The sequence below is a fragment of the Solea senegalensis genome, linkage group LG11, assembly GCF_019176455.1.
Source record: "Solea senegalensis isolate Sse05_10M linkage group LG11, IFAPA_SoseM_1, whole genome shotgun sequence".
Classification (NCBI taxonomy): Eukaryota; Metazoa; Chordata; class Actinopteri; order Pleuronectiformes; family Soleidae; genus Solea; species Solea senegalensis.
The window spans coordinates 14836955-14863277 of NC_058031.1; the positions used below are offsets into that span (position 1 = coordinate 14836955).

A 26323-nucleotide genomic window follows, 5' to 3' on the forward strand; every position below is an offset into this window, starting at 1 on the left:
GTAAGTATTCATTTAATATTTTTTTAGACAGGTTAATTCCAAAATGAAAGTTGTTGTTGAAACTTGAATGTGATCATTTCAAGGATCTTTTAAGATGTTCTTGATGGCAATGTGAGAATATTTATACCTGAAGTATTAACCTATCTTTGTACTTGCAAGATTTCTGTTAAGAGTCAAGAATTTCAGCGAACAGGTCAGCTTGATTGAATTTGAATCAACATTGACTAGCACTTGACACACACAAAAAAGACACAATTCCACGTACAACAGTTTTTAGTGTGGGGGGGCGTTGAAAATGAAAATTTTTATTGGATTAAAAACAACAAACAATATTTTAAGCTTCTGGAGAATAGCTTTGTTTTAGTCGTAGTGTATGTTTTTAAGTTGTTTCTGTGTGCAGTGTTAATATGACTGGGGAATGAATGAATAAACACTTTTAAAAACTACACTTTTGCATTTATTTTGTTCTGTTGGGGGGGAAAAAACAGAAGGAACATGTTTTTATTTATTTATTTACTATGCATTAGATGGAAAAATGAAACATTTATCACAATTACCCCTTTAAATAGTTAATGCTGCTGTCTATGATAAACACTGCGGGATATATTTATATTATTTATAGACTTTCCAATTCCATTTGTAAAGATGAATACACCTCACTAATTGATGATTTATTCTTTTTATTCCAAAAGTGTAACTAAAAATAAATCACCACCTGGTTTACTAGCAACTCCATATATGAAATATTCTATACTATATTACATATTTTACAGCATTTACATTAAATAAAAAGGTAAAATATGATTTCTGTCACACAGCGTGAAGATGCAGTACTGTAGAGACTCTGTGTAGTGTATTTGTGTGTGTGTGTGTGTGTGTGTGACGTGCAGGTGGTGGAAGACGTGTCTGTGGCTCAGAAGTTGGAGTTGTGTGTGGTGGTGGAGTCGTTGGGTAAAGAGTCTCGGCGCTGCGAGAGTCTGCGACAGAACAGCAGCAGGCGGAGCTCCACAGAGACGCTGCTGGAGAAACAGGAGTAGATCCAGGGGTTGGTGCACGAGTTCAGACTGGCCAACAGCATCAGCAAGGTAAACACTGCAGCTGCAAACACACACACACACACACACACAGAAGAGGAGGAGGAGGAGTGTTACTGAAATCCATCAATCTATATCAAATAACAGGTATGTGGTATTAAAGGCCCAGTATGTAAAAGTTTGCGACATCCAATGGAAACACGCAGAGGACTCCTCCACTCACTCCTCACTTTTCAGAAGCAGGTACAGGAGCTACGGTGGCCTTTGCACGCCAGAAAGGATGTCACGCTCCGTTAGCATGGTAAGTTTCTGCTTCAAAACGTAAAGCACATGCTCTGTTGTTCTAATGCTGTGTTCACACTGAACGCGATTTGTCGTGTCGTTGCGCGTCTTTCACGCCGCAGGATCATTTGCAGTTGTATCATTTGTGGATTATTTGTAAGTGTGTGTGTGCGTGTGTGTGTGAGAGAGAGAGAGACCCACCATCCTTAGGGGCATCAGGGTCCCAGGCGGCCCACAGCTGGACACAAAAAAACGGTGCCCAGCAGAGTGAGTAGACGAGCACTATAACCAGCGTCATCCTCACTGTTTTGGACATGGCCGCTGACACCTCTTCATTCCGGGCATCAGGGGCTTTTGGCAGGTAGTAGCAAACAGGAGAGGGCGCTGTAGAGGCGGGCACTGCCTCGTGCTGTAGATCAGCTGACGGGGCACACAGAAGCACACAGATTTCAGAGGACTGAAAGCAGTTACCCTCACTTCACACAGAATACACCTTATCTGCTGCTCACTGGATAGTTTTATGGTTGTGCATGGATATCCCAGGAGATCAGCACTTCCTGAACTACTCAGACCACACCGTCTCAGTGGTAGGTCGAGTTATCTTTCGTACCACCGAGTTCCTGGCCCTGCTAGTCTATATTTGTCCTTGAGCAAGTCTATATTTGTCCATGTGGCAGCATGTGAATGGGCATAAAAGACACGTGAATGGGTGAATGGCAAAACTAAAGCAGCTAATTTAAGCTCTATTTAAATACAGACCACTACCAACTCTTCTTCTGTGTGTGTGTGTGTGTGTGTGTGTGTGGCTCTTACCAGGATGATCGGAAGTGTTGGTGTGATTATCACAATGTGAAGTGATGCTATTGGATCTGAGCGGACTCATTTGGCGGTGCTGGTCGGTGGATTCGTGCTCAAAGCTGGTGGTGTCACCAACGGGGCTGTTGCACAGGAAAGGTGAAACACACAGGGAGAGACTGGACGTCCCTCTGCTGCCTTCTCCGTCTCCTCTCTGGCCGTCCTGTCTGGACAGAGCATGGGAGGTTGGGGAGAGGCGGCGCTTTGACTTCAGGTGCAGATTTTTGTAGATCTCCTTGAAGATTCGCACCTAAATAATCATAAGGTAACTTTGGATCCTAATAACCCATCACAGTGACTTTTCATGTTTTTTATTATGAGGTAAAGAGTAAATTCCACTGTGGGCTGGTCGTCTTCTCTCTACCTGACAGACAGTGATAATGAGGACGGGGAGGATGAAGACAGCCACAGTCATCCAGGTCACGTAAGCTTTGAGGCCCCAGGACTCGGCAAAGGTGCCCCAACACTCGTGAACCCCTGGAGCTACTTCTGAACGTGAGAAGATAAAAACCTGGGGAGAGAAGAAAGTTAAAGGTACTGTACTGTTTTTACTATATCGCTTAAAATCCTCTTCACACCCAGATTGTAACCAATTAATCAATACATTGTCACTAAAATGAAAAATGTCAGTCACCTGTCCTGTAAAATACAAATACTTTGTTACTGTACCTGTACGTTACGAAGAGTTGTTATTCACCCATTCACTCTGCACATCTTTTATCACACATCATTCACACCCATTCACTCTGCCAGTACAGCTGTTAGGAGCAAGGTGGGGTTAAGTGGCCTGAAGACTAGCGGAGCCGGGAATCAATGACTCACTCTACCGCTGAACTACCCCTCACTTTAATACAGAAAATGACTTTTGATACATAAGTACAGTAAACGTCACAAACGTTAAGACTTTTTCTCAAGTAATATTATAAAAAGTGACTTTAACTTCTACCAAAGTCATTTACTGCTATGCTACTTTTACTTTTTCTCAAAAATCCCTTTTAGGTACTTTATACCAGAGTGATAGCTTCAGCGGGAAGTCTGAAGAAAGGGGTTTGGACTTTTGAATTCGAAATGTTGCCACCTCAAACATGAGATAATTGTTTGCGCCTTTAAATAAACGATAGAGCCACTGCTGCAGATTTTTTGGGTTGCAATGCAGGGATGTTGAAGTAGAACAGGCTGATATATGATACACAACTTAACAGAGGAAATGACTGTACAGGCTTAAAAATGAATATGTGTAAAAACCAACAGTTAAGCCTAATTCAAAACAAAACCAAGCAATTGAAGAAGTTAAGACGAAATGACAACACATCATGCGATGACAGGTCTGACAGGTTCTATGCAAGTCAATGATTAAGTAAATGAAATTTCAAAAAAACAAGATTAAAGCTCCACTGTGTGACTTCTGTCACCAGCACACTGCTATCTCGAGCCTGATGGGGCAGAACGAAATTTGTGGGTGCTTCATGGAGTTTTATTACAAACATTTGCTAGCACATCCTCGTCTCGCTTTACTGGCACGGCTGATATGCTCCCACTTTCCCTGTGAAAACGCTGATCAACAATCATTAGTTTTATCAAACAATGATCAAACCCTCAGGGTTAGGGTTGTGAAACCTTCATGTCTGTTCATACTTATGTCTCTGCTTTGTGTAATTGTAAATTCAACTCTCTTTGATATTGAGTCTTTTGAGATACCCCCACATCCTGTTTTCCCCCCACAGATTATATCAGATAACCATTTGTGGCTTCCTATTTTGACATCCCCTAACGCTGTAGTACATAGGACAGGACTGTAAGTGGCGCCCTAACAAAGAGACAGAATGAACTAACCCAGTTTGTTTACATTCCGTACCATTACAGCGTGCATATTTAGCCACTTTACAGACCCCCAGCGAAAAATGAAATTTAATTAAAAGGCAACTAGCGACAAATCTAGCCTCTTTCTGTCGTAAACCTAAATACTTTACGAGAAGTTTGTAAATTCCGCCGCACGAGTGAGATGAATCTAACTGTATTTACTGCGGGCAGAGACACACACACACACACACACACACACAGAGAAGCGCTGTGTGAGCGCAGCACGCACACACACACAAACAGTGCACAGAAACAGAGTCACAGACGAGGTGTAAATGTTCAGTGCAAACGACTCTGTGTGGAAAGATTCACCTAAACCCGTTTCCAGGCCCTAAATGTAGTCAGGTTTTGCTGTAGTACACCGCTCGTGTGCAGACTGACCTTTCTTGTCGCCCGGCAGAAGTCTCCGTTTCATTATTCTCCAACAACAAGCGACAGAGGATTTCCACAACATTTGTCGTCCTACCTGTGGAAGGCTGAGCAGCAGTGACAGACCCCAGGCCTGCATTATGAATTTGTTCCAGCGTTGTGTGGCCCCCCTACGGTGCGCCTGCAGGGGGCAGCAGATCGCATAGTGGCGGTCCATCGTCATGGCGACAATCATATAGGAGGAGGCGAACATGCCGAGGACCTGCAGGTACTTGACCAGACGACACAGAAAGTCGGGGCCGGGAAAGCGTCCCTCCACGTCCCAAACCAGCTGTGGCAACACCTGAGACGTGGAGGCGGGAAGGAAGGAAAATGGGGTAAGTAATATGTGAATGTGTGTGTGTGTGTGTGTGTGTGTGTGTGTGGGTGTGTGTGAGTCACCTGACACAGAGCCACCACCAAGTCAGCCAGACAGAGGTTGAGCATGAACTGGTGCAGCTGGTTATGGTGTCGTCTCCGCCGCAGCAACACCACCAGCACCAGGCCGTTCCCGAGCAGCGCCATCACCAGGATGACCGCCAGCACTACGATCTCAGCCACTGCCAGCAGGTCGTCACGCTTCCACGCTGTGACATTAGCACCTGCTGGGCTCGCAGATACCACTGAGCGGTTGATGGATGAGTATGAGTTTGTTGCCATGGAGACTGACATAGTGGCTAAGAGAGGAAACAGATGGAAAGTCCATATTCTCCAGTATTGCTCTCGAATACAATTTTGAGGTACTTGTACTTGAGTATTTCCATTTTAAGGTCCAGTGTATAAGAATTAGTGAAGGTGCTGCAGATTATAACTCCTTCTTTTGTGTGACAAGGAACTACGGTGGCTTTTGCATAAAGACAGACAAGTAGCCCTTGGCCAAGTGGAAAGGGAACTTGGCTTGTTACTGAAGGGTCGCCGGTTCAAGTCCCCACCAGGTCATAAGGGCTGTGGTACCCCTGAGCCAGGTAACCCTAACCCCAACCCCTGGGTGCTACTCAGTGTGGCTGCCCACTGCTCCTGATTCTAGGATGGGTTAAATGCAGAGAAATAATTTCCCTAAGGGGATTAATAAAGTAATAAAAAAGTAAGGCCCTTGCTGAAAGTAAAGTTTATTTATATAGCACCTTTCACAGATATAAAATCACAAAGTGCTTTACAATAAATATTCAAAGAGACATAAAAACTCATCTAACTAAAAGCCTGCTTGAATAAAGGACTTTTAAGCTGCCTTTTAAAAGAATCCACACAATTTAAAGGCAGCCCGTTTGGGAGTCACCGACTGAAAGGCTGGATCTCCTCTGGTCCTAAAAGTTGTTTTGGGAACAGCTAACAGTCTCTGACCTGAAGACCTCAGGGGGGCGGGCGGGTGCGTGAGGTAGGCTCAGGTCAGAGATGTAAGAAGGAGCTTGTCCAAGTTAAGCCCTAAAGTAATAACCAGGTAACCCTGATTTATTCTAATTCTAATCTACACACAGGCACATAGATTTAAAGGATTAAACAAACATACTTAGAGGTACATTAGTATATTCAATTTCAGTATTCACTGCCAGTAACCCATCCCAAACATTACACACTAGACCTTTAATACCACTCCACTGCAAATTGTAACAATAAACCATTGTCTCTAAACCAAAGGTTTATGTTTAAAACTTTCCTCAGATAATCAAAAGAAAATGTAGAGTAGCATAAAATTGTCACATACTCCTCAGACTTTTCTCCTCTGCTTGTTTCTCTGCACAGGAAATGATTCCCATCTTTCTCCAACCAGAATTGTATTACATGATCACAGAACATATAATACAATGACGTCAGTGGTTAGGACAGGTGAGTGTTTGTGGGTAAATAACACCTACGGGTCTGTTTCTTCCCAAAGTGTCAGCTCTGCATGTGTCAAAGTATATTCCTCCATGTTTGCGTCCAAAAGTGATGTCACATCTCTGTTGTGGGGTCAAACTTCCCAATGAACGCATTCATTGTGAGACAATAAGTGGTAACACATGTTTACAGCAGTTTTTCAAGTGCGTTCACAGTTCAACACACACACACAGAAATGTACATACAATGCAGAGAGGGCCCCTCGTGTTGCACTCATGTGTTCACTGAGTGATAATGAGAAAAACAAATTCACAATCACCAGTGATCGACATTAATTACTAAGTCAAAGATTATTTAACTGCACAATCCAAAATAGAGTTAGTGCAAACACAATAACGTCACTAAGCGTCTTTACTAAAGTGCTACTCCAATTAAATACTATGATTACACAGCAAATCCTAAACTTTGTGTCCCAGGGCCTTTCACAAAGCTGATGTCGATGTCATTTATCAACACATTATTTAATTCATTCACTCAGAGGTTGAGGGACCACGAAAGTAGAAAGTGGTTGAGACGTCCCCCTAAAATCTGAATTCCCACCTTGAGATTCAAGTTCATCGAGGTCAACTATTGGACGATACCAGGTGTCAGTCACACCAGGTGTCCACTCATGTTTGTCTTCTAAATGGGAAAAAAACTTTTTCAAAATGAACATCTGTCTGTGCTGTCAAAATGGGAAAAACCCCTCAAACTAGCAGATGAGACCATTAACTCTTTAGTAAAAGGTTTACTGATGTAGATTTGACTTCCATTCCAATCAAGTTCTTCCTGTAACCAGCAGAGCTGCCCTTCGGTGGCTGTTCGGTGTATTGTTACTTCCTTGTTGGCTCCAGAGTAGAAACTAGAAGACTACGTCCAATTTTTTATCCGCGGTCTATTGGCGTATTTCCACCAGTTTAGGTTGCATCTCCACTACAATAAGTACCCAACATGGGTGTAGTTATCACTGCATGGCTGTGTGAAACTGCGGTAACTTCGTTTTATTCCTGACACACACACACAAACGAGTGACTAGTGACTTTACACCAGACTCCTGGTAGTTGTTGGAGATTAACCCACGTTTTAAGGATTGTTAAGTAGTTTTAACTGATCTACAGTTCGGCGCTGTTCGGCTTGATTTGTGTGTGGGACGTCTTGTCCTGTGACGGCACTCTGGCCGGTCAGTGGCCGGCAGTCTGACCAATCATCGCATAGTACCTACTCAGCACACTTTTGGAACCTCAGTTACTAAAAATATTACCTGGTACCAGGTACTGTGCTAGTGGAAACGCTACTTAAACCCTGGTGTGGCGAGGCGAGGCGAGTAGAGCCATATGCCATATGTGAGGAACCTTTTTCCGACACAGGCCTGCTGACCCAAGACTGAATACATTGAGTACATTACACTGTCACACTGACCTCTCTAATGCGAAGGGTGGCAGTGCGTCTCCAGATATCTGATGTCACAGGGTAGTGATGGTGCTTTTCCAGGTTTGAAGTCAGTCAGTCAATAGTCAGTCTTAAAAAGAGCTGCTCTCATCGGCAGCTCATCCCACACATGGGTGAAAAACTGCACTGCATGTCCTCTCAGGATGTGAAAGTCCTCAGGATGTAAAGACAGTTGGAGCTCGAGCAGACGGAGGCTGTCGCACTGAGCTTTGAGCTTGTTGTTGCCGTGCAGCTCAGCGGGTTTTTGCTGTAACGTGTCAGGGCTCATCAGCTGGTTCCACATTAAACAGAAGAACAAATATATTCAATTCCCCTTTTGTTTGCCTTTGTGCAGTCCTTGCTAAATGCCTGTGGGGCTCATTTCGGTGTGTCAGGTGTCAGCAGAGAAGGCTCCTCTACACAAGCTCTCCTGAATGAAGATTCATCGTCTTAACTCTTCACCACAGACGCTGTCCGTGGCTTAATGACACGATGTTCCTCGGAAAGAGTCTGTACATTTCAGTGTCAGAGATTTATTGGTCCCGCACTGCAATTAAGCGAATACCAATTCCCTCAACCTCCCATTTCAAACATGCAGGAGAACATAGAGGCCCTCTCATCAATCAATGTTTGCCACAGGGTTTCACCTTAAAACACATGTTGGTCTACAGTTATTTTCTCTTACTGCAGGAAAAACTGAAAACAATTATATTGTCATGACAATAATTGCTGCATTGTTGTCTGGAGGGCAGAAGATGAAGGCTCTCATTCCCTGGCTCCAAAAAGCCATCAGACCTCATTAGAAGTAACAGCAATATCCTTTCAACCAGAAATGTTCATTCCCATAGAGAAGAGGAAAGAGAAAATCAAGTAAAGGTAGTAGATGACCTACTCACCATGTTCTCATCCTCAGTGTCCTGTGAAGCATCTGTAGGAGCCAGGACAACCCGATCTGCTGTTGTACACACGAGCCTCATCCATGCTGTGTCTTGTGTGTGTGTTTTCCTCCTGCTCATTGGTCTGTGGGTGACCTCTGCTAAGTCATGCTGCCGACTCCCGTCTCTGTCCATTTTCTCCCCTCGTCCTCTCTCCTCTCTCTCCCTCCTCCCAAAAACAGCGCCCCCCGCCTCCTCCTCCTCCTCCCACGTCTTGCCTCACGTGAATTTATGAAAAGCGGGATAAAAATTGAAAGTGAGGCTACTCAAGCAGAGAGGAGCAGGTGTGTTGATGAAAGGACGTGATGCCGTGCCGTAGGCTGTGTCTGCGAATTAATGTCATTTCCTGCTTCAGTCATTGGGGATATTAACCACGTCGCCGTTGGCCCTACTTTGATCCCCATTTAGTGCAGGACACAAGTGCACATGTGAGCCATATACAAGCAGATCAAATGAGATTTCTGCTATTGGCCTTCCACGGTGATCAAAGACCTGTCGCACGCACACACACACAGCCGGTGATAGAGCGGTGGTGGGAACAGGCGGAGAGAGCCTGTGTCAGATGCTGTGACAGATGGGATACTACAGTTTTGGAGAGAAATGAGACGGCAGCAACACGGGGAGAGTCAACTTTCTCAACAGTACTTTTTTTCCTTCTCACCCCTTTGCCCCTCCATCTCTTTATGTCTCCTGCATTCCACCTCCTTCTCCCTCTCGCTCTCTCTCTCTCTCTCTCTCTGTCAGGGCAGTAATCTGTTTGCTTCCCCTCAATTGCTCCCTCATTTGAAGGAGCCTCTAATTATCAAGGGGCCCACTGAGTGACCTCAACACACACACACACACACACACACACGAGGCTGTCGCATTATGCTATACTTCTCTAAAACAGACCGGCTCTTTCTGCGAATTGCTTTCAAAGTGCATATATATATAAACTAGAATGTGATCAATAGCAGTCTAATGAGAAGATAATTAGAAGCATTGACCGTCTCTCTGGCAGTCCATTCTTTTCCGGTAGAAGACCTCAAGTGATGCACCAGTAATTGTATTGATTCATTCCTTTTAAATCCACTTGTTTGGGATTATAATCAAAGAAAGATTTGGTGTGAATCATGAATTTCCCTTGTACAATGACTAAAAATGGATTCTATTATATTCCTGGCAAATTTAGGATTGAGTCAGAAATAAGTGACAGTGTGTGCAGTGTAATCTTGCTCTTTTTTTTGGACTTCCGTTGATTAATATACTGTATATCAAGCTTTGTATGAACAGATCAGTTTTATTTTTGCAGTGAAATGTGTGACTGTGAAAATAATAGTAGTGCAATATTCTCTATCAAAGGCATTTTATCAGTTAAAGCACTGCCCACGAACAGTGTCTCATGTTATCTGTCCACTGTACTGAGCTTTGAGCTTGTTGTTGCCGTGCAGCTCAGTGGGTATTTGTTGTAACGTGTCAGGGCTCATCAGCTGGTTCCACATTAAACAGAAGAACAACTAATATATTCAATTCCCCTCTGTTTGCCTTTTGTATCCAAAAAATCCTTGCTAACTGCCCGCGAGGCTCATTTAGGTGTGTCAGGTGTGAGCAAAGAAGGCTCCTCTCCACTCTCCAGCTTCTTAGCCTTTCACCACAGAAGATGTCCATAGCTTAATGACACAATGATCCACTGAAAGAGCGTGCACATTTCTGTGTGCGGGATTTATTGGTCCCACACTGCAATGAAGCGTGTGAAATGTCACACGGGTTACATTTTGTTCTTAAAAGCCTACTTTAATTCCCTTTGCACCTCAATTTTCACAGTTTTCCTAACTTCTCATGGATCCACTTTCAAATCTTTCCTTGACCCCATGTCATGTTCCATCATGTGGTGAGTAAAGGACATTTTTCCCGACCTTCACCCCGACCGTTCACATGAGTCAACGTGTCGTCCGTGTGGGCGACGCATGTCGTTCATACAGATAACACAAACACACAGGAAACGTGAGGAAACAGGCTTTATTACAGAAGGAGGTCATCTGTGTAAATTCATTTGTATTTCAAATGCACAAATAAAGTGGAAGGTGTTATTGAAACCACTGCAATAAAGTGCTTAATCGACCTCTATTAGTATAGATATACAATACTATAGTTCAGTTTGGCATTATTCTATTAAATAACTCACCACTGCTCTCATTAAACGGCACAGGAAATTTCTTTTTTAAAAAAAAGTACATTTGCAGCAGTACACTGTCAAATGATTTCCACAATTTCACATGCTTTCACACTAAATTTCACACTACATTAAAAAACTTATTTTTATCTGAGATCATTCACAATATAACACTGTATGTATTTTATTGTGGCAGTTACTGTACGAGGAAATCCTGTTATGTGCTCTAAATATGGTCTAAATATGAATTACAGAAAAGAAAAAAAAACCCATGTTAAAATACGGTATTAGGACACAGTAATGATATTTGTTTTTACAGTGCAATCATTACATAACTAAATTACAGTATGTGTTTGTTGTAAGCGCCGAGCGTGTGCGGCCCGGTGCTCTGAATGGCGCTCATGATGGACTGAACCACGTCGGAGGTGGAACCTTTGCCTCCCAGGTCAGCAGTGTGCAGCTGGAGAGCAAGAGCATCCTAATCGGTATCATATCGTACAATATTTGAAATATTAGATGACATAGCGGGCGCATGTGTACCTGAGTGTCTGTGATGGTGCTGAGGACGGCTCCGCGGATCATGCTGGCATAGGCGTGGAGCTTCAGGTGGTCGAGCAGCAGGCACGAGGCCAGCAGCATGGCCGTGGGATTTGCTGTGTTGCAGTTAGCGATGCTCTTCCCTGTGTTCCTGGTTCCCTACACACGGTTGATTGAGCATATGTCTAATTATTTCATTTGTTAATGTTACTGCAGGCCTCAATGGACTCCTTGCATAGTTGCCATTTTGACAGGTCACAACAGGAACATCTCAGGGGTAATAATCAAATTAATGATGGGGAGTTAGTTCCATTAGGCTTCCTGAGTTTCCGGGGTGCATGCTGATTCACTGACACACTGTCCTGACTCACATGATATTATTTATAGTCCTTAACAAATGTATTAGATCACCACCTAAAGCCACTGCAGCCCTACATTAACAACAATTATGTGTTTGTTTAAATCAATTTTTTTTTTATTGTTTTTTTCCTTTTATTTTCTTTGAAGAAAGTGACTTGGACGTTGACTTTTTGTCACATTTTATTTATTTTTTTCAATCCCAACTTCCTCTGTTGTTGTGGGAATGAGACGTGTATCTCAGATCCACTGTCTGATGATCGAATTACACATTTATCTCTGGAAATGTATAAAAAACTATATTCTTTGGGTGACGTGGCCCTTTAAATAGTGAGTCGGCTCAAATTTGGCTATAAAAAGGTGAATTAGGTTTGTTATTTGCCAAATAAATAACAATGACATTTTTAGTTTTTCAAAAATATTAGTGTTTTCTCATTTTTAGAGCTGTCACTGACCAGTAGCACCTGTGATTGTCCTGTTAAAACATGTCAAAATGACTGTTGTTCACTTCAATTCACCATACTGTATTCTGCTTTTTTATGCTCAAGGGGCTAAAAGAAAAATGTGGATCCGCTCACCATCTCAAACACAGCATAGTCTTCTGCATAGTTTGCCCCGGGCACCAGGCCCGGTCCTCCGACCAGCCCGGTGCACACGTTGCTCACAACGTTTCCGTACAGGTTTGGCATGATCATGACGTCGAACTGCTGTGGCCTGGAAACAAGCTACACAAGTAGTAGTAAGTAGTAGTAGGAGTGATGTATAGCCCCAGAACATGTTTACAGTTTAAAGGGTTATGAATCAGGTGACAGGTGCCTTGAAGAATAACTGTGAGATGGTATCTGCATAACTGTTTCTCAGAAACCTTCATGCTCTAAAAAGGCTTTGAACTGATGGATTGCAGTAACCGTTTTAAATGCTAATGGTGACTGTTATACGCATTTTTACTGTACCACCTTTAATATCGCACCACGTGATTCACTGTGCATGATGATAGTGATGATATGAATGCAGCATGCATGATAGAAACAGCAGTACAACAGTGTGCAGACCTGCATAGTTGTGTTGTCTACAATCATAGTGTCGAAGCTGATTTCAGGGTAACCGCTGGCCACCTCCTTACAGCACTCCAGGAAGAGGCCGTCACCCAACTTTCTGATCCGAGAAACACAAACACACGCACATTAAAATGTTTCATGTCTTTCATAGAAAAAACGATGACTTAGAGGTTCCCTTTAGACCTGGTATTAACATGCGTCTCCAGTGTCCACATCAGGATCTGATCGCTAACTGATCATCACGGTCATGCCCTCCTTACGTCACCTCCCCCTCTTCTTCTGCAAAGAGTTCCAGCAGCAGACTACAGCATCGCATCTTTTTTTTTTTTTCTCTTTGCTTTTCTTTGACAAAAAGCAGAGGAGACTGTGCAGTTTTGTCATCACTTTCACGTTAGCTGTGCTCGGAGCTTACGTAGTTGTTGTGGGGGGGACGGAGACGCATTGGAGACTCATTGCATTTCCACTTTTGTTTAACGACCACATTAAACAAAAGTGGAAATGCAATGGGGACGGATATGGAAATGCACGGGTGTGTTTACACCTGTCGTGGGCAGGCTATACTGTATATAGTTGCAATGTGATCACAGGAAACACATTTTAATGCGAGGTGTAAAGGAAGCCAGGCTCAGGCTGAAAAACTGACATGATGTTAGCTTTGTGTACAGCGGTGACTCGTCTGCGTCCTTTCTCCCGAGCCGTTCTGAATGCATAGTCCGCGATGCGCAAAGATTTTTTTCTGGTGATGATCTTCAGACATTCAACAACCCCTGGTATATTCTGCAGAGATCGACAGAGACAGAGGTTGAGGTGAGGTTGTGATTTGCACACAGACACAGGTCAGTGAAGAGGAACGTTAACTCACACACACACACACACACCTCATGCTCCAGGCTGCTGTACTCGCCCTCTGTGTTCTCCCTGATGATCATAATGTCGACGTTTCTGTGACGTGTCCTCACTCCAGGCACAGACTGGCAGTGCACCACATTGGCATAGAGATCCAGACGAGTGCTGCAGAGAGACAAAGAACGGCTAAGAGGACAAGTTACATACTGGAGCTTTAAATGTGTGGGATACATCGTGATGGGTCACAAGCAGTGTAATGTAATCCTTTTTATCTTGTTTTCCTTTTTGCTCTATTCTCCATTTTGGTCTGGACCAAATGAAGCAAACTACAAAGGTGCAGTTAGAGAAATTGTGGACTCACCGCAGTAAGTTGTTCCGGGACTTGTGAGAAGGTGGCAAGTTGTGGTTGGTGTCGATGTTGCCTGTAATAATAACAAATACAAGACATGACAAAATACCATGAATATGTTTTCAAACCTGGCATATGCATTGTGTTTATTCTTAACTAGTAATATAAGTAATTATTTTCATGTTTCATCATTTTCTCTGTACAATTTAGGAATATACACGACCAGTCAAAAGTTTGGACACACCTTTCTATTTACTTGAATGAGGAAGTGTGTTCAAACTTTTGACCCTACAGATATTCAAATAAATTTTAACAACACATTTTCATTGTCTTTGTATGGATGGGAGTGATGTTCTTTCACCTGGGTGGTTTGATTTGAACGGTCACCAGAGGATGAAACATAATTATTCTGTTAAACTCTTACTATGGTAAGTTCTCCTCTAGCGCCACCAACAGGTTAACATTCTTGGCTTTTTTTTTTTTTAAATGCACTTATATAATATCCATAAATACATAAGTAATTCACATTTACACAGTCAGAATTCCAGTTTGTGCTATAGTTCTGTGAACAAAATACCTGAAAATCTAATGTCTAATGTCTGCAGACTCAACGCTTGTTGTATACAAGCACAAGTTAAGACTACATTTACTACATTTCCAGGCCCTTGCTGATAGAACATGTTGCATTATTGAAACACAGACCTTTGAGTGCAACACCATTGCGTCTGACAGCCACTATGGCGTTACTGATGTCATCTTCTGAGGCCATGGTGGAGTCCACGGTGACGACCTCAAAATCGACTGGAACGCAGCAGAACCTGAGAGTAGAGACTCTTTGTAGTTACTGACTAATGTACAAATACTTTGTTACTGTGCTTAAGTGCAAAATTCACATTTCTGTACCTTTTCTTTTACTCCACTACATTTTCCTCTAACTATCTTTGTTACACTTGTGACACTTGCACTTTTACTCAAGCATCCCCTTAAAGGTACTTTATACAACTGTATGTACTGTATAGAGTACCTTATACTGTATGTGAGTGTGTGTGTGTGTGTGTGTAAGAGAGATCTTCCATGACTCAACTATTTATAATTGTAATCATAATAATTAACTCTAATTATAATCCGGTAATTTTATGGTATTCTTATTTTTAATTATTGCTATAAAAGGCAGTCATTTCATGGAGCTTTTACAGTCTTGTATCAGTATGACTGACAGTATGTTGTAAGCATTGAAATAGCCTATCTTTAACAGTTCTTAAATAAGTGTCATATCCACTGATGCACGCTGTCCCTTTCCATCCACCTCTCGTCTAACATATGCTTTTATTATTTAATTACTTTCTAAAGTTCTATGTACAGACTTGTGTTGCTTTTGGAATGGATTGAAATCTCACCTGAATAGTTTTTGCACATGGTCGGCCAGCTCTGGTCCAATGCCATCTCCAGGAATCAGTGTCACAATGTGTCTGCCTCCATACCTCGCAGGGGGTGGCTAAAGCACACACACACACATTTACAGTCTGTTGTGTATATGTATATACAGTATATTTTGTAAACAAAGACCATATGGGTTTTTATGCAGACATACTCACTATGGTCTGCCGTGGGCGGATGGAGAGAAGGTGCAGAATAAAGGAGAGACAACAGTGTAGTTAGTAGGACAAAGAAGTATATGCGATTAAGACATTTGACATTTGGGATGTTAGTTGAAACAGTGGGGTTAAAAGGTCAAGTCAGGGGATGGACTGTGCATCTGGTGAAAGAGTTCCTGAGGTAAGGAAATCACTGTGTGCTATCTCATTCTGCAACTTACAACATGAGTGGACATGTGTCTTTTATTCCAGGCAGCACAGTTAACCTGTGGAGACATGTGGTCAGTTGTGGAGTAGAAACAAATGCAAAATCCGAAAAAAAGATCTACACAACGTCCTCAAACTGGCGATCTGTCCAGGATGTACCCCCGCCTTTCACTTTATGTCAGATGAGATTGGCACAGCAACCCCCGCGAAGAAGATGGATAGATGGTCTTCAAGTTCATTTGGGAGGTTAATCCTTTTAACTCAAAAGTGCATAACTTTTAAATCTTCACAAACGTCTATTACTTTTCAAACCATTGTCAAATGAGTTCACACAACTCTCTCTCTGTGCTTCTCAGTATAGTGTTGTTTCTCATGATCTCATGGATCGCATAGATCTCATGTCACCCAGCGACATTTCCATGTCTTAAACTAAAATTGGGTTTCTTGTTCAGAAATAAATCCTGTTTTTCTGTGAAGACTGGGAATCGGCTTGTTACTGCCACCTTCTTGCCTCTTCTTGATTATGGAGATATAATTGACATAAATGCCTCTGCTCAGTCTCTTCTCTTGTTTGGATGCTGTCTATCATGGTGTGCTAAGATTCATTACATGCTGTGTAGGCCCCTCATACACCATTGCATTTTGTACTCTCTGGTCACTCTCTGGTCATCATTGTCCATGCCCAGACTGTTGTATCGGTACAATTTCAAGTCTATCGTAGACCTGCTGCCCACATTAACCTCCTACATGTAATGCACTCAGTGCAGTTTATGTTCCAAGGATTTCATCAAAGCATCACAGTCCATGTCAATAAGAGATGACTGTAATGCTCATTCTTATGATTACCTTACTAACCTAATTTAGACTAATCATTTTGACTTGAATACGACTATAAATCGGGTTCCCTTTTTCAATAACAAATACAGAATACCGCCGCCTGCTGGTCAGAAAAGTAAATGTCTCTCATGCAGGTGCAGGTGTTGACCGACCTTTTGAGCAGTGTGTACCAGGGCTGAGAGATTTTGGATAGTTTGTAACACTTAATCCCTTAAATTAGTTATTCAGCTGTGAATAATCTATATCTCTGCTGGGACCAGTTATCAAAAACATCGAAGTACAATATGGTAAAGCGTATGTTGTGGAAGTGAAGGTCCTCCTGCCCTCCTACCCAGAGCGAGCGGCTGCTGCTGCTGAGGCTCTTCATGGAGCCGGATACAGGGCGCCAACACCGGACAATCATCATCATTCTGACTGTGGAGCGAGCTGCGCGCTCACATTTAAACTCATTATGCATTATGTTCTTTGATCGTAATGTGACGTTATCAAAGCACAACATAAGAGAATAATACGAACATATATATATGTACACACATATATATATATATATGTATAAATATATATATATCTATATATATATATATATATATATATATTCTTTATATATATATATATATAAAAAGAATATATACGAATACAATAGGGCTAAACATGTAACTATTACTGTTTATATCAGCTGCTGCATACATGTTGTGCATCAAAGAGTGATTATACCATTAAAAAATTCAGACAATCTCCGGCCGAGTTTCTTCAGAGCTCAACGCGACCACCAGGAGGCGACAAAGATACATCATAAACCAATCTACCTGTTACACCACTCTGGACTAACATCACTCAGTCATCTTTCATTCACCAAACAGCAACAGTTCTTAAACATGTATTCATTCAATGTTCGTCATTTGTATGTTTTCTTTATTCATGTGCGTGTTGTTTTACACGTTAGGCGTTTAAATACAGTGACACATATCAGCGTTTCTATTTCAAACACTTGTAGAGAAATTCTACTCTCCAGTTTTTCATCCTCATTCAGCCATTGTCACCCCTCTGCTGGGAGTTGTAGTTTATTTTTCTTGTGACGACAGCGCCAACAAGTTGGACGTGATCGCGTTACGAGACTACATTTCCCAGCGTCCTCTGCGGCGGTGCCTCCTCTTTCCTCCACTCCCTCCACCTTCCCTCCCACTCCACTGGGCCGCGAGGAAGTCGCAAGATGGCTGATGTCGCTTGGAAGTAATGTTCCCCTCTACAACATGAAGCCGTGAGTGTGGACGAAAGCGAGGGAGGCACCATCGGGCTTTTATTTTTATTTTCTTTTAGTTACTTTTATTTTATTTCTTCAAACATCCATCTCATTCCGCGTCGTGTCCACCCCGGACTTGTCTTCGGGAGTTGACGCGTCAAAATCACGTCGGGGACCCTGCCAGCAGCTAACGGCTAGCCACACCGTTAGCAAATATCAGCAGAGCTCGTCAGTCAGTCAGTCAGGCACACAGCTAGCTAGTTAGTTCGTTGTTTTTAATACAGTCTGTCGCCGACGAGCCATTGAGCTACAACAGCTTGCTTGCTGACATTTAGCCCGAGGTGTAAATGCGGAATAAATTTGCACATATTTAATCTACAACTACTTAAGAAGCTGCTTGGTTTAACATCATGTCGGCAAAGTGGCCATCCAGCCTGTGGGTTGCTAACTAATGCGCAGTATCGATACAGTTCCATGTGCACAAACCAGCGGGATCATTATTTTGCTGACATTTTACAGTAGTATCCACCAAACAGCTGCATTCCCGCGACCTGTTGTCAATTACATTTCGGAAGCTAGTTATGTTAAATCCAAATTATGGGAGCAGGAAATCTGTTGAACTTTTTTTTGGCTGTAGTTAGCTGCACTGGCCTTGTTGGCATCTCACCAAAAATCCACAGGGATGGACACTAAGCAGAGCAGCTACGACCAAAACTAAATAAATTGGCTTTTTTCTTAATTATCCGAGAACACGCGTCGTTAGCTGACAGGGTTGCACATCAGTGCGCGGCGACTCATTTCAGCAGTTTGAGAGGCGGATAAGTAGTTCAGCAGGGTTAACTAAAGTACAGTTAGTCTACACCGAGACCAGTTAGCTTGCCGTAAGTGCACAGCTAGCTGCAGTCTCGCCCCACATCACATTACAAACACGGCGTACAGAACGTATTCAGAGCCCGCTCCCGGCCAGACGCACCGGCTCAACAACACCGTCATGGGAGTGCAGGGTTTTCAAGAGTATTTAGAGAAGCGGTGTCCCGGGGCCACTGTCCCGGTGGACCTTCTGAAGCTCGCCCGTACCGCGGCCCGTCAGCCCCCTCATCACCACCATCCACACCACCACCCACATCACCCCGGGCCCATGCCTCCCCCGCCCCCGCCAGCCAGGATCCTCATCGATGCTGACTCCGGCCTGCAGCGCCTCTACGGCGGTTATCAGACGGACTGGGTGTGCGGGGGCGAGTGGAACGCCATGCTTGGTTACCTGGCCGCCCTGTCACAGGCCTGCCTGTATCAGGGTGGCCTGGAGCTGGTCGTGGTTTTCAACGGCACATTGGGAAAGGAGCGCTGGCCAGAGTGGGCGCGGCGAGCTCAGGGCCAGCGACAGACGGCGCAGCTGATAGTCAACCACGTCGGCAGCAAGGCCACCCCGCCTCCCCGAGCATGGTTCCTGCCCCCGGCTTGCCTCAGTCACTGCGTCCGCCTCGCCATGTTCCGCTTCCGAGTGCGGGTGAGCAAAGTGATCATGGCTGTGTGAAGTTGTTATACTGTGGTCGCTACGTGTCGTACATTTGCAACAGTTGCCCCCTTTTTGCAACAGAAGCAGCACGCCCGTTTATTAACTTGAATCACTGCTTTCATTTGGTGAACAAGTGCAGCTGCTTGTCCTCACCACCAAAATGACTCAATCTGGGATGTTATTTAATACTTAACACGAAGACAGGCCCAATGGGTTAAACACTCTAACCAGTAAAGCATTTATCTGTGTAGCTGACGCTTGTAGCCGCCCTTGCTCCGCTATCATGGGTTTATTTTGGTTGGTTTTATCAGAGGAGAGGTGAATTCTGTGCAACCGTTTTTACTGTGTATTGTTGGGAGTTTGATTGCCTGTGAGCAGCATAACTGAACTGATTTTGATAAAATTTATATTCAAAATATATTTATATATTTGGTAGTATTTTCTCATTGTGGTGAGGTTTGTGCTCGCTTAGTGCTTTCTCTGTGAATTGACACCTGCTGGCTAACCATTCTTTTGCACCCTTATTTAATAGCGCGTAGGAACTCATTGTTTAACGTGACCTAGTGTGGCCTATGTATGACATAACATAAACCCAATGAACCTTTCATACATTGTTGAACAACTGCAGGGTGGATACCTACTGTTCATAGTTCCCTTGATACATTTCCATACATATTTAGTTAAACACATTATTGACTTTCAAATTTTTTGTGCACATGATAATTGACAAGACCAGATTTGCTGTATCAAACTACAGCGAGGTGCACAGATTGTTTTTTTCCCTAAATGTAGTATAATTAAGTGAAATAAAGCAGACATTTGTGATGATGGAGAACTTCAAGTGATGTTTTTGTGAAGGCAAAGTTGGCTTTTTATGTTCTTGTCTGCTTGAATGCAGCATATTTTAAGCCTTTTCATCAGCCTAACATTGATTTGTGTTCCCATCAGCATGCATGCTAGTATTTTATTTTTTTAAAAAGACCAGTATGCTGTCATTTACACCAAGAGGTTACCTTTAAAAGCAAAATCACACCAACATTACTGTACAGCACACTGTGATGCTGCCTGTGCTGTACAGCATCATTACTCACAGATTCCACATGTACTGTTTTTTTAGTTTTTTTTAAAAACACACATTTTTAAATCTGTATTGTAAGAAGCAGTCTCTCTACAGCACCAGGAACCTGGTCTCTACCGGAAAGGTTATATAAAATGGTTATACATTGTCTGGGCTATTACAGAGCTAAATTATTTTGTTGGTATCCAAGACACGAAGTGTCGGTCACATGTCAGCTTGACTGGCAGCCTCGGACCTCCTTCATGATAAAATAAGTAATATTTACGTGAATTTCCATCACCCCGCTTGGGTTGTTATTTCAACAGCTGCTGCTTGTTCACGACTATTTTAATTGCTCTCTTAGTTGAGGCATCTTAAAATGGCTTATATGTCATCTTCTAAAATCAAATATTCAGTTTTCAATTAAATAAGACACAAAGTTCCTTTCATTTTAGAAGTTGAGACTTGATAAAGTTTTGACTGAAATAGTAATAAACTATTAATAGTAACAAATCTTGAGACATGATTTCCTTCTTCCAAGTTGTAAGTGATGCAGTCAAAAGAATGTCAGCATCAATGAAAATTCCTTCCAGATTTGTTTTAATGACACAACTGGGCCTTTTCTGCATCTACAGGTTGTACAGACATTGGAGGACCACCACCAGGAAGTGCTGTCTCTTTACAGAGACTATGGTTTTGCTGGTCTGATTGCTCAGGATTCTGAGTTTGCCCTCTGCAACGTACCCGCCTACTTCTCCTCACACGCGCTCAAACTGAGCTGGAATGGCAAGAACTTGCCCACACACCAATATCTGCTGTCTGAAGCCGCCAGGCAGCTCGGGCTAAAGACACAGCATCTACCCTGCTTTGCTGCTCTGCTTGGTAAGAAGCAATGCATACACACGTACCTCAGCATACATACATTTCTACATAAATCCCATTATCTGATATGCAGAGACTCATTTATTTATTGACGCAGCAAACATAAAAGAATATTTCTCTCATGCAGGAAATCATATTCTGCCTGATGAGGACCTGGCTGCCTTCCACTGGAGTCTGCTGGGACCAGAACACCCACTAGCTTCTCTCAAGGTATTTTATACTTTTAGAAATATACTTTTTTAATAAAAAACAACAACGAAAAACTTCCCTGTAGCGTCTTTCTATGTAAATATCTCATGTTACAACCATACGCAGCGTTACAGGTGGGCCCACTTTTGTCTGTGGCCCACTCGCAATCACGGACGCGTCACGTGCACTCACTCGCCATTCATAAAGTTGATGCATTCATTAACAAACTCCTTTGATAAGAGATTGAATCCTGGCACTGCTACTGGTTACTACATGAAAACCTGCGGCTTATATTCAAGTGCGGCCTATATATGTACAAAATTTATTTTCTTTTAAAATTTAGCTGGTGCGGCTTCTAGTCAGGTGCGCTCAATAGGCCGAAATTTACGGTAATTAAGTAAATTCAAACATTTGTGCTGTTTGTTGTCACAGGTGCGAGCTCATCAGTTGGTGCTCCCGCCCTGTGAGGTGGTGATCAAGGCTGTCTCTGAGTACGTCTCCTCCATCAAAGACCTGGGAAACCTCGACGCCATTGCCAGAGATGTTTTCAAACAGTCACAGGTTGGTCAGAGTCTTTTTGTTATTTTCATCTATTTTAGGTTGAATTAGCACGAGTTAAAATATAATATATACAGACGTCCACAATCTTTTATTATAGTAAGGACAATAAAATGGCAAAGCCACATTAAAGCATTTAATTCTCAAAATTGTTTCTGTTGTGAAAGTTTGGTAACAACTGTACTTTTTTTCACTTCATTAGTTTCACGATTTAGAGTTTTCAAGCAGTGGTTAAAAAAAAAGACAAGTTTGATTTGATTGCCAACCCTGAAACTCAAATATGTATCACAGAAATGTCTGCGTTAAAAAAAAGGTGAGAACTAAACTGTGGACTTGGAGGTGTTTCATCCCCACGTTCTACCTGTGTTTGACCTTACATAACATCAACTTGTTGATGGTTAAGTAGGTCATTGGTTGCTGTTGACACAAAACTTGAGTCGGCATCTGTTCTTCCTCACCCATCAGTGTTAAACCATAGACTTCTACCACACCTATGATAAATCTATACTCTTAACTGGATTAACTTGTTGCAATTTATCAGGAGAGGGCACCATAGTGTTGAATACAACCAAAGAGCATCTTTGTGAAAAGATTATTTAGATTTTTACTTGTTATTTTTATTTTAATTAATGTGGTTGGTTTTTAGTGTTGTGTAAAGGTGTAACTTTATGGCCCTTTTCCACTACACAGTTCCAGCACAGCTCGACTCTACTTATTTTTTTTAATGCTTTAAAGCTAGCTGAGCCAAAACAAAAATTTGACGTCAACAGACTGCTGGCCACTGATTGGCAGAGCGTGTTGTTACTGGAAGAGTCATGATTGTGACGTCTGACACAGGAATCAAACCGAAGAAAGCTTAGATCAGCTAAAAAGTCTTTAAAATCCTGAAACATGCGTTAATCCCCAACATTTAGCAAGGACATTTCTAAAACCTCAATATTGAGGAGTCTGTTGTGACAGCACTGCTGTAAGCCAGTGTTAGTGAGCCAAATCACAACCCGTTCAGTTGTATTTCAGTTCAGTGACTGTCAGATGGAGTCTGTGCTCTGGTCATGCAATCTTCATTACAATCATGTATGTGATTGTAATGATTCAGTACACCGAAAACAACTGCTTTGCTCGTCACTAGTCTGTGTTTTTGTGTCGTGTATAAAACGACCTCACAGCAGTTTTCGAGGTACTATAGTAATGGATAACCGCGTGCCTGATGCCAAACCGAGTAGAGCCGACACCATTACTGTCAGTAACAGTTCCATTAAGAAACATAATGTCTGATTTTATCTTTATCTCTAACCAATGCATGTAATGAAATTGCATCCTGTTTACACCAGCTCATGTATGTGCACAGTGTACTTGAATGATCATGAGAGATCCATTCTCAGGTGTATAAAGAACTTCCAAGTTGATAGTTCAGTACAGATAGGGAGGGAGTTAAAGAGGGAGGAGGCATGTATGGAAAAAGCTCCATCGCCCCAGGTTTGGTTGGAGTTGATGGTGGGTTTGTAAACAGAAAAAAATAAACATTTGTATGCTGCGTTTTTCACCTGGGTCCTCTCAAGAAATACTATCAGACCTTACTAAGGGAGCATTTGTGCGGGCAGTGACAGTGCTAGTCAGATAGGGGCAAAAGGAGTTCATTCAGTCAAACTGCTGAACAAATGGCTTTCTTGAGCAGTTCCAAAAACTTTTTTCAGTCATATCTGTTAGCAGCTTTACGGCTGCAATGTTACTCATCCCTCTGTCTCTGTGTGTGCAGTGAATGGCTGTTTTGCTGGGCATCTAAACACTGGCAACTGAGATACACAGTCAAGTCATGTGGAGCTGTTACACTGGATTACTGTGTAAAGTGCTTTGGCAATTGTTTGTGTAAAAGTTATGCAACATAACTTTAACATCACCAGCACTTTCCTTTTAACAAATGCATCCATATTCCTACCTTGGAAGCAGATCTAAAACTAATCTGATAGTTGAAATTAAACTCTGTTAATCTTGCAGTTGTCAGTGGTGCCTGTGGTTCAGTCTTTCACTTTTATGTTGAGATTCCTCAGACCTGTGTTAAGTTGAGGTCAGGCAGAGAAAACAAATGAACAACAATGGCAAACAAGGCTCTCTTCTAAACTGCTTGCTTTGATCTGAAGGGAAATAAATCTGCAGATTTCTACAAGGCCTCAGTTGCTTAGGAACATTTTCACTGTTCAAATAATCCCATCGCATTTTGTATTTTACAGTCTCGTATGGAGGACAAGGTGGAGCGGTTCAAGAAAGCTGTGGAATATTTTTCCGCTGCCCCCAAACCACGTTCACCCAGCATGGGCCCCTCCTCCTTCATCTGTTAGTAAACTGCTTAGATACAACAATCATTTGTCTAACTGAATCTGGATACAACAACAATGAAAGTGATCATTTATATTCATGATTTTTTTTTTGTTTCTGTGCGCAGTACCTGGGTTTGGACCCAATCCATTTGGGGGACCACCCGGCCACATGGGGATGCCGCCTGGAAAGAATCAGGTAGATTATTTCATTCTCTTAAATGTTCTCTGCTCTACATGAATCCACAAGAGTGGATTATGTTTTTTTTGCTCTTCTGACTCCTTTGGGGCATGTGCTTGTTCAAAGGAAAAACTGGCGGAGGTAGGAGTACACAGCCCTTTCTATCCCAGATCCCTCTATCTCCTTTTATTTCTACACTGTGTTCCTTACTTTTCAACCCATTTCCTTTCTTGTCCATCCACTCTCTGGTCCAACCACAGTTCCCTCCCCCCCAGGTTCCAGGGTTAAAACCACCCTATCAAAATGCTCCATATGGACCTGGCCCTGCCCCTCTGTTCCAGAATCCCCCGCCACCATCTCAAGACTGCAATGACACGCTGACGGGCAAGATGGGCTTCACAGACTGGTCAGCTCCATATGATTCCACACAGGGGGGTAGTCGGTTACCCAATCATCACACCGGCGGTCAGTCTGGTCCCTCTCCGTCGCCCTCCTCGTCATCAGATGGAGATGAACCCAATGACAGCAACGCAAAGTAAGAACTTTGCCATCATTACATCACTTTATCATATGTGGACTCAAACAACAAAATATAGACAGATGTTGGTGCCTGTTGATAATAATATTATTATAATATTTATTATTAGTTAATGAAAATACTTTTCATGCACTGCTGCTCTAAGCAGTTCCACAGTTCCAACGGATACTGCTAGCTACAGAAAAGGCTGTAATGGTCTCGTCCTTGGCTGCTCTCCACAGTTCTAAGTTCTTAATCACAGTTCAAAGTATTCTATCTGCAGTTCTTCATCACAGTTTTTCATTCTTATTCCTCAATTCTTCAAGATTCATCCTCCATGGTCCCAGTGGGTGTGAGTGGACAACCTGATGAAGTGGCCACATATAATGTATTAGGATATGTTTAATTGTTTAGTGCACTTGTTCTGGCTGGATGGTTGAATTGAATAAAAGAAGGCAATATTAACCTGTTTTAATTTCACAACTATGTCAGCTGTTGCTTGGGACACCAACTCATAATCATAATTACTGGCTGCTGATCTTTTATAGGCTTATATTTGCTTCAAATAATTGAAGCAAACATGCATAGGGATGCCTTGGTGGTTTTCAGTAACAGTGTGGTTCCTTGGAGAAAGAAACAATTTTGTATGGCTCTTTACACCCTCATTCTCGTCTTGTTTCCGGCCGATGATCAAAACACTTCTGGTTCCATTAAAGCCTTTTGCTTAAACCAGCTGTTGTAGCAACTCCTGACTGCACACATGACACCTGTTTTTCTAGAAGCAACTTGAAGTCTTGCACAAAAATAATGGAGTATGTCTACTTTTTTCTGCTGAAAAATGTCTGCAAAATCAACATTTCCCACAATGCACTGCACTGCACCATCACTACTAATTTTATTTTTGTCAACAAGCTTACTGTGTGAAGTAGCCCAGATACAGCTGACAGTTTTAAGGATTAGCTCCTGAAGAGATGGAAAAAGCACCAGAGCAAATTGTCTGTAGGGGATACCCATGATTTCAGTTTTTGCCTCTTCGTGTGTTTTGTTGACCCTTGGGTTTTCCAATGTGGGATGTAAAAGTCAGAACTGGGACACCTTGGACTCATTAAGTTTACATTTCTGGGAGAATTTTAATCATGCTGCCATAGCATTTATTTTTACCTAACCGCTATGACAAAAGGTTTGACCCATTTGCAAAAAATGCTTTTGAGGAAAAGCTTTTTATGCAGAAACTGCATTAGTAGACATGAAGGTTAGACAGTAATCTCTGTCCTTAG

General features: G+C 42.5%; 3 protein-coding genes across 5 annotated transcripts; 1 reads left to right on the plus strand and 2 right to left on the minus strand.

The window, feature by feature from the left end:
* Nucleotides 1-505: 505 nt before the first annotated feature.
* LOC122776710 (vasopressin V2 receptor-like) lies at nucleotides 506-8783 on the minus strand. 2 transcript variants are annotated; one of them, XM_044037376.1, is made up of 7 exons: nucleotides 8618-8783; nucleotides 4842-5116; nucleotides 4498-4743; nucleotides 2536-2682; nucleotides 2130-2421; nucleotides 1518-1736; nucleotides 506-1098 (listed from the first exon to the last, which is right to left on the minus strand). In XM_044037376.1, exons 2-7 carry the CDS (start codon nucleotides 5109-5111, stop codon nucleotides 914-916), a joined length of 1359 nt encoding a protein of 452 aa, XP_043893311.1. In that variant the 5' UTR covers nucleotides 5112-5116; nucleotides 8618-8783; the 3' UTR covers nucleotides 506-913. The 2 variants fall into 2 exon arrangements, with proteins under 2 accessions (XP_043893311.1, XP_043893310.1); XM_044037375.1 differs by lacking the exon at nucleotides 8618-8783 and adding an exon at nucleotides 7713-7997.
* Nucleotides 8784-10683: 1900 nt separating this feature from the next.
* LOC122776836 (isocitrate dehydrogenase [NAD] subunit gamma, mitochondrial-like) lies at nucleotides 10684-15524 on the minus strand. Its single transcript, XM_044037578.1, has 10 exons — nucleotides 15516-15524; nucleotides 15353-15450; nucleotides 14658-14773; nucleotides 13968-14028; nucleotides 13639-13771; nucleotides 13404-13537; nucleotides 12755-12857; nucleotides 12281-12427; nucleotides 11349-11504; nucleotides 10684-11268 (listed from the first exon to the last, which is right to left on the minus strand). The coding sequence occupies exons 1-10, from the start codon at nucleotides 15522-15524 to the stop codon at nucleotides 11149-11151; spliced, it is 1077 nt and encodes a 358-aa protein (XP_043893513.1). The 3' UTR covers nucleotides 10684-11148.
* A 2236-nt stretch (nucleotides 15525-17760) lies between these two features.
* LOC122777416 (constitutive coactivator of PPAR-gamma-like protein 2) lies at nucleotides 17761-26296 on the plus strand. 2 transcript variants are annotated; one of them, XM_044038648.1, is made up of 7 exons: nucleotides 17761-19341; nucleotides 21043-21289; nucleotides 21417-21499; nucleotides 21911-22039; nucleotides 24265-24367; nucleotides 24477-24547; nucleotides 24790-26296. In XM_044038648.1, exons 1-7 carry the CDS (start codon nucleotides 18826-18828, stop codon nucleotides 25066-25068), a joined length of 1428 nt encoding a protein of 475 aa, XP_043894583.1. In that variant the 5' UTR covers nucleotides 17761-18825; the 3' UTR covers nucleotides 25069-26296. The 2 variants fall into 2 exon arrangements, with proteins under 2 accessions (XP_043894583.1, XP_043894584.1); XM_044038649.1 differs by having other exon boundaries at nucleotides 24805-26296.
* The last annotated feature ends 27 nt before the right edge of the window (nucleotides 26297-26323 follow it).